The 7,465-nt window shown below is 39.0% G+C and overlaps 1 protein-coding gene across 1 annotated transcript in view; it reads left to right on the top strand.

The window, feature by feature from the left end:
* Positions 1-1,150: 1,150 nt before the first annotated feature.
* LOC308382059 (CKLF-like MARVEL transmembrane domain-containing protein 8) overlaps positions 1,151-7,465 on the top strand; it is a gene marked incomplete at both ends in the record, with an annotated part of 13,251 nt that continues 6,936 nt past the window's right edge. The window contains one exon of the mRNA XM_080859742.1: positions 1,151-1,294. Within this exon, the coding sequence (XP_080715868.1) occupies positions 1,151-1,294 (144 nt within the window). The remainder of the gene's footprint in view (positions 1,295-7,465) is intronic.

Here is a 7,465-nt window from a genome sequence, read left to right as displayed (position 1 = left end):
CAAAGGAGAGAACAATCAAGATACGACCAATAGAAACTAAGTTTATCAATAAATACAATACAAAAGTGCAGGAATGTAAGTGCGAGTGAAGTACTAGTTAGAGGAGATAGGAAGGATAAGGAGAGGTAGAAGAAGGAAGAGGAAGGGAGGGGAAGTGCAAGTTAGGAAAGGAGGTGCTCTCTGAAGAGTTGGGTCTCCAAGAGCTTCTTAAAGGTAGAGAGGGACGCCCCTGTTCTGGTAGTGCTGAATAAGAACATGGATTCGAGCCAGAGACACGAAAATGATTTAAGACTGGAGATTCTGTTCACAGGAACTTTGGAGTATAGATGAGTGCTACAAAGACTCTCTCAGGACATCTGCAGGCGTGTCACACAGGGCATAAATCAACAATTTGATTCCTGTAGTCTCCCCATGGTAGCCTGATTAAAAAAGGTAAACGATTATTTGGCTCCCTATACCTTCTGGGCTTCCTTCTTTGGTACAGTTTGAGTTCAAGGAACACTCCAGACAAGTTTAACACAGTTCTGAAAAGTGTGCGATAATCCAGTGCATGTTTTGACATCAAACCTCTCCATGGTTTGTCCTGAAGGAAAATCATCAGAACTAGATACTCACTTGAGTAATGCCAACTCAAGTGATCCATCCCAGTTTACAAACAAAACTGTGCTATACATAATTTTCTCGTCTATCACCTGTCCTATTCAGAGAATGTCAGTTTGCTCCATTTTGTTTTCACCTTAGCTGTAATCACATGACAGAAAAGATGTTTACCATAGGCAATAGTTTCTCAGAATACTGAGAACAGAGAGAGAGAGAGAGAGAGAGAGAGAGAGAGAGAGACAGAGAATAGTGTGCCCGAGAGTGTGTGTGCGCGCGCACAAGGTAGTGTGTGTGCTTGTGTCTAGCCGCCGACAACCAGTGGTCCGTTGGTGGGGGACTGGAGCGACGCTTCTTTGTATTTCTTTTTCATCAGAATGTTCAAATAGTTGCGAAGAACTGTTCTCAGTATAACACCATGTCGTTGTGTTACTCTGAAATTTGCCGCGCCTGTTTCAGATGAACTGCACACGGTTTTACACCTGTTTGCAACAAGTGCCCTGCGTAGGCTGTTCCAGGAACCAAGGGCTAGTCTCACTCCCTACCGTCTGAAATGGAGGAAAGTGGGACCTCCCGAACCGTGATCAACACGAGCAGCAACCCGTACCTGGAGTTCGACCATCTCTCCACATCAACCATCTCCTGCAACAAACAATTCATCAGAAGCGCGTCGGGACTGCTGGTCTGTGCCGAGGTGGTGGGTAGCAATGTCCTAAATGGCCGTTAAGATATATCTTAACGTAAAATGAACTGTGTCTATACATATATTTATGGATCTATGGTTTGTTCATATTTAATGCTATTTATGGATTAACGAAATAGTTAATTTTTAAATGTTTAATCTGGTTTGTTTGGAGTTACGTTCACTAGTTCCCAAATTTTGAATATGACTATATGGTAAAACTATAATTTAAACCGTTAACATCTTTAAATTGACATATTGATTGTATGAAAAGAGAAACTCTGTGCAACCATACACTTCCACACAGACCTAAGTGGTGCCTCTTATCTTCGCTTTGAGTGAGCGCTGGAATTTGGGGAAGAGAATGGTCCATTGTCAAGGGCCATTAGGCGCGCGGAGTGGCTGGTTGCTATGTAACATAGAGCTCGTTTGCTGAGTGCCTTTAAACTATGACTAGGACTTCAGAAGGGTCATATTTGTAGACGTGAATTAGTGGGTATGACCTGGATTGCATCTGTTTTTAAAGTTAATGGGCATATTGTCACTATTTGCTCAGTTAATCTAAATGTCTACACCAGTTTAGTTGCCTATACACACATTTCACTGCAGGGAGACTTCCTTATTTATTTGCCACGTTGTGTTGAGCTGTGTAGCTCCCAAGACTGAATCATGATCACCATTATTGAGGCAGTCCAGTGTTTTGAATTGGTAACTAACAAATAAATGAAAATTACCTTCCCTATCTTATGTCAGCTGTCATTCATATAAGGTTAGCAGGTCAGTGCTGCACAAAATAAATTATTTAGCAAAAAGCAGTGACCATTCAGCGACACGGAAATTAAGATAGACCAACCCTTAGTTGTCTAACCAATTTTAGTTGAGTTGAAAAGGGCAGGAGGACATTTTCATTAATGGGTAAACTATTTGCCTAAAAGACTATGATCAAAAATCTTACTTTGACTGTATTTCTTCTATATTTTTTGCAGAGTCTATAGAGGGGAAAACATAATTGAGCTCATAGTCCTGTTAGAACTGGGAGAGTCTAGATTTGGTTAAATGAGAACTGCAAAAATAGAAGACAAATGTCCTAAACAGTCTGTTGAAAGCAGTGTAATAGAGAAACAGATGGAGGTAGATCCTCTCTGTGCATTTGCATGTGTTAGGGAGTTACAAATGGCCATTCACAACCATATGGATGGGATGTGTTTCCACATGTTCTTATCTCTTCCTGAGGGGGGAAGAGGCGTAGAGTAGACTGCACACCTTGGGGCTTAAATCTGCCAATGATAACAAGTTCTCTTGTGTGCTTATCAAACTTATACATGCAAACACACACACACACATACGCACACATACACGCACAAACGCACAGACACACACAGAGACAAAGACATACACATGCACACACGCACACCATACATATATAGACACAAACCGACACATATACACAGACTCAGAGATACACATACACACACGCACACCACACAGACACAGAAACAGAGATACACACCACACATATATAGACACATATACACACATATACATAGACACAGAGATACGCATACACACACGCACACCAAACAGACACAGACACTGAGATACACACACACACACCACACATATACAGACACTCACAGAAACAGAGATACACATACACACACCACACATGTATGAAGACGCACACACACATACACAGAAACAGAGATACACATTCACACACCACACACCACACATACTGTATAGACATATACACACACACACACAAACTGTGAGAGATGTAGAATGTATTTAAAAGGTAAACAGACAGTTAATCACCCAAACGCAAATATTCATGAGGGGTAAGGGCGTGTAGGCTACACACTCTCTCTTTTTTAAGATGGGATTATGGTGAATATGTTGCAACATTTGTTCATTGCAAGTGGAAATGATTAATGTGTCGATTTGCATGTAGAGGGGGGGAAGTGAGATCCAATCACAAGTAGTCACTCGAGGAGCATTTTAATGCCAGGTGTGAACTGATGTAGCCGTGTGTGTGTGTGTGTGTTTGTGTGTGTGTGTGTGTGTGTGTGTGTGTGTGCGTGTGTGTGTGTGTGTGTGTGTGTGTGTGTGAATGTGAATTGATGTTGCGTACTTAGAGCTATCCACTTGTGATTGGATTACCCAGGGCGCATGTGTATATGTTTTTAGGACAGTGGTGTAAAAGTGAGCTATACTCCACGACTTTAGGCGGAGCTTAGTAGCAAAAAGGTTGAGGTTGAGCTAATTGTAATGTGTGTGTGTTGTGTGTGTGTGTGTGTGTGTGTCTGTGTCTGTGTGTTTTTGTGTTGGCCAGATACATGGAGGGTGCCCCGTCTGGGTAGCCTCAATCATCTCACATGCATGTTGACCTGCAATGATAGGAAAACGTTTTGTAGCTAGCTTTATAACATGGGACAATTACACAACATTTTATAGTTCGAACAAGACCAGATTAAACTGTGACTGCTGTCCTTCCTGGGTGTCTGTTGTTTATTAGTGTGGATAATCCCAAACAACTCATATACAGCCGCGGAAAAAATTAAGAGACCACTTCAAAATTATCAGTTTCTCTGGTTTTATTATTTATTGGTATGTGTTAAAGTAAAATGTGCATTTTTGTTTTATTCTATAACCTACTGGCAACATTCGTACCAAATTTCAAATAAAAATATTGTCATTTAGATCATTTATTTGCAGAAAAATGACAATTGGTCAAAATAGCAAAAAAGATGCAGTGTCTTCAGATCTCGAATAATGCAAAGAAAACAAGCTCATATTCATTTTTAAACTACACAATACTTATGCTTTAACTTAGGAAGAGTTCAGAAATCAATATTTGGTGGAATAACCTTGATTTAAAATCACAACTTTCATGTGTCTTGGCATGCTCTCCACCAGTCTTTCACATTGCCGTTGGGTGACTTTATGCTACTCCTGGCGCAAGAATTCAAGCAGCTCGGCTTCTTTTCATGGCTTGTGACCATCCATCTTCCTCTTGATCACATTTCAGAGGTTTTTTATGAAAAGAAGCCTAGCTGCTTGAATTCTTGCGCCAGGAGTAGCATAAAGTCACCCAACGGCAATGTGAAAGACTGGTGGAGAGCATGCCAAGACACATGAAAGTTGTGATTTTAAATCAAGGTTATTCCACCAAATATTGATTTCTGAACTCTTCTTAAGTTAAAGCATTAGTATTGTGTAGTTTAAAAATGAATATGAGCTTGTTTTCTTTGCATTATTCGAGATCTGAAGACACTGCATCTTTTTTGCTATTTTGACCAATTGTCATTTTTCTGCAAATAAATGATCTAAATGACAATATTTGTATTTGAAATTTGGTAGGAATGTGGCCAGTAGGTTATAGAATAAAACAAAAATGTACATTTTACTTTAACACATACCAATAAATAGTAAAAACAGAGAAACTGATAATTTTGAAGTGGTCTCTTAATTTTTTCCGCGGCTGTATATAATGTGAATGTTATACTATGCAACAATTTGACACTTTTTAAGGTATGGTTTTATCAGGGATTAAAATTAACTTTTTTCACCACCGTCCCGGAACCGTCCCAGAAATCATTTTCAACCGTCCCGAACCGTCCCGAATTTTATGGAGAGAAAAAAAACTAAATTCGGTGCAAATTAATTCAAACAATGATTTCCATTAAGATTATACAAGAATAAAAACTGCTGCTGGCAATAGATTTAAAATCCAAAACTGTTTATTAAAACTCTCTCAATTGGTTTGGGTCATTTCTTAAAACTGAGATGACATTCCTATTCCTGCATCCCATTTAATACAAGAATATGTCTTTTTCCACTCAGGAAGGAACATCCTTTTTAATTTAATTTAATTTTAATATTTTCTTTTCATAAATATGTATTAAATTATTCCCCATAGTCCATTCTCTTGATTTCATAGCTTTCAGCGTTGTTTATAAATGTTAGAGCTTTCATCCAATCATATTTCAGCTATCATGTGTTACCAGGCTAATAGAAATCTTCCCTGAGGCCTTCAGAATTGAACGTGACACGTAAACCTTTGATTGGATACTGAGGCAGACCGGTGCAGTGCTTCAGTGCTCAGTTTAAAGTTGGCTAATGTGAAAACGACGTACATCGGTTGCAATGCTTATTATGCTAGACTATATATAATTACATTAACCAACTCAAATAAACTAGTTTACACCAACTTGATAATTCCAGTTTTTGATACAATTACAACGCCATTTTCAAGACGGAACTTTCAAGAAAAACTGGATATCGTGAGGATAGGAAGTTTAATGAAACTGCTTTGCAGGTGGGACAATGCGATGTTTAGTGGACAAACTTGTTAAAGCTCACATAGGCTACTTTCGGTGGACTGAATAAAACTTTGTAGACTAATCCCTGAAAATCGCCTTTTATTTTAAAGTTGTGACAGTAATATCCAAGCGATCTGTAACTAGATAACTGAGAGTTTACTACTCTTAATGTATTGTTAATACGGGTGTATTGATTTGAAATGCTCCGGAAATATTAATTAAGTCTGTTTTACTCGACTATGTTAAGGTGATGCAATGCTCACTTATACTGCCTTTCTGTATAAATATATAGTTCGAGAGCCATGGCGTCATAGTGATGGTATTAAGAGGTGGATTCACTCAGTTTAACATCGTGTAGGACATCGCTGAAGGCCTAGTCGTGAAATGCACGGACCGCCACTGTTGTCACTAATAGAACACAAACGTGAGGCGCGAGTCCATTTCAAATCAAGTCAGATTTATTGTCAGTGTCTAATGTCTTCATTCAAGGACATTGAAATAGCGTTTCTTTTCCGTTTAAATGAGTTGCAAGTGCAATAAAAAACGGGCTGAAATTCTTGTCGTCCCGACGTCGTCCCAAATGAAATTGTTGATCGTCCCAATGACAATTTAATACGGCCCCGGGACGACGGGACGACGTTAATTTTAATCCCTGGGTTTTATAGGCAACTATTTTTGGTACCATCCTCAAATTCATTTTGATAGCATATGGTCATGTGAAGGACAGATAAACACCTGTGTTTTCCCCACTAGAAATCCAAGATATTCCCTATGTAGTTCTGTGTAACGGGCTGGAACCCCCTGCAAAAATGGAATAAAAGCTTTCATATGCATGACATTGCCTGCTATACTGCCAAAAGACACCAGTTAGTGTGTTGGCAAGCTACTATCAGTGTCAGCTGGGCTGTTGCATGCCTTTTAGGTAGTTAGCTTACTAGTTTTGGAACAAAACTCCATATTGCTGCTTCAAAGTAAGATGGGAAAACCAGTACATTTAACGTTACCAGGGTTTTTCCTGGGTCAAAATGGCTCTTCGGTGCCATTTCATAAATAATGGAGGATATGCTTGAGGTTATCATTTTGCTTCCACTTTAAATCAAAATCGACAATAGGCTAATACATTGACAATAGTCCAAGCCCCATGGTGCTATCATGTATGGTTCAAAGATTATCAAGGTTTACCTCATATATATATGCAAACTACTGAAATCTATATCAATAGAATCTAGGACTAACCAGTGGTCAGAAATGGAGCGCCATAAATATTGAAACCGCCGACTGATGAAGTCAGGTTGCATACGCAGGTTGAGTAATTAAGTGATTGGCAGCTGGCCGCTCTGTCCATTCGCGCACCTCACAGTTGCGTATAGATCAGACTTATCAACTCGATTACTATTGATGAAAACAGAACGAGGGCTTGGCTGTAGCCTACTTGAAACATAGGCTACTATTCAGAACATATTCGCTGACATCATGCATTGCATACGTGATGATATGCTTACAAATCTGCTTAAAACAACTAGTGAAGGTGTTTTAGAATAATATTTATGCCAAACAATAAGTGACGTTATGTTAACACCACTTATTAATGTTATAGTAAACACTATTAACACCCAAGCTATTAAAAAGGTGACAAACAGTTATAAACCTTGATAGATAGAAAAATCTTTAATCAATCAATTTTAAATATTTCAGTAGCGGTGGGTGTCTAGATTACGACAAGTAACTTGTTTGGATTTCAACTGAAACATGTTTTCGGTTTTATCCCGTTGTGTAGTAGACCAACACGCAAAATTAGCTGATACACGAGGTATTGTGTATCAAGATCCAATCGTGATTTAGGCCTACCTGTGGTACGTGTCAA

The sequence above is a fragment of the Sprattus sprattus genome (genome assembly GCF_963457725.1).
Source record: "Sprattus sprattus genome assembly, chromosome: 20".
Lineage (NCBI taxonomy): Eukaryota > Metazoa > Chordata > Actinopteri > Clupeiformes > Clupeidae > Sprattus > Sprattus sprattus.
Note: the sequence above shows the minus strand (reverse complement) of the source record. Positions and strands in the feature narration are given on the sequence as shown.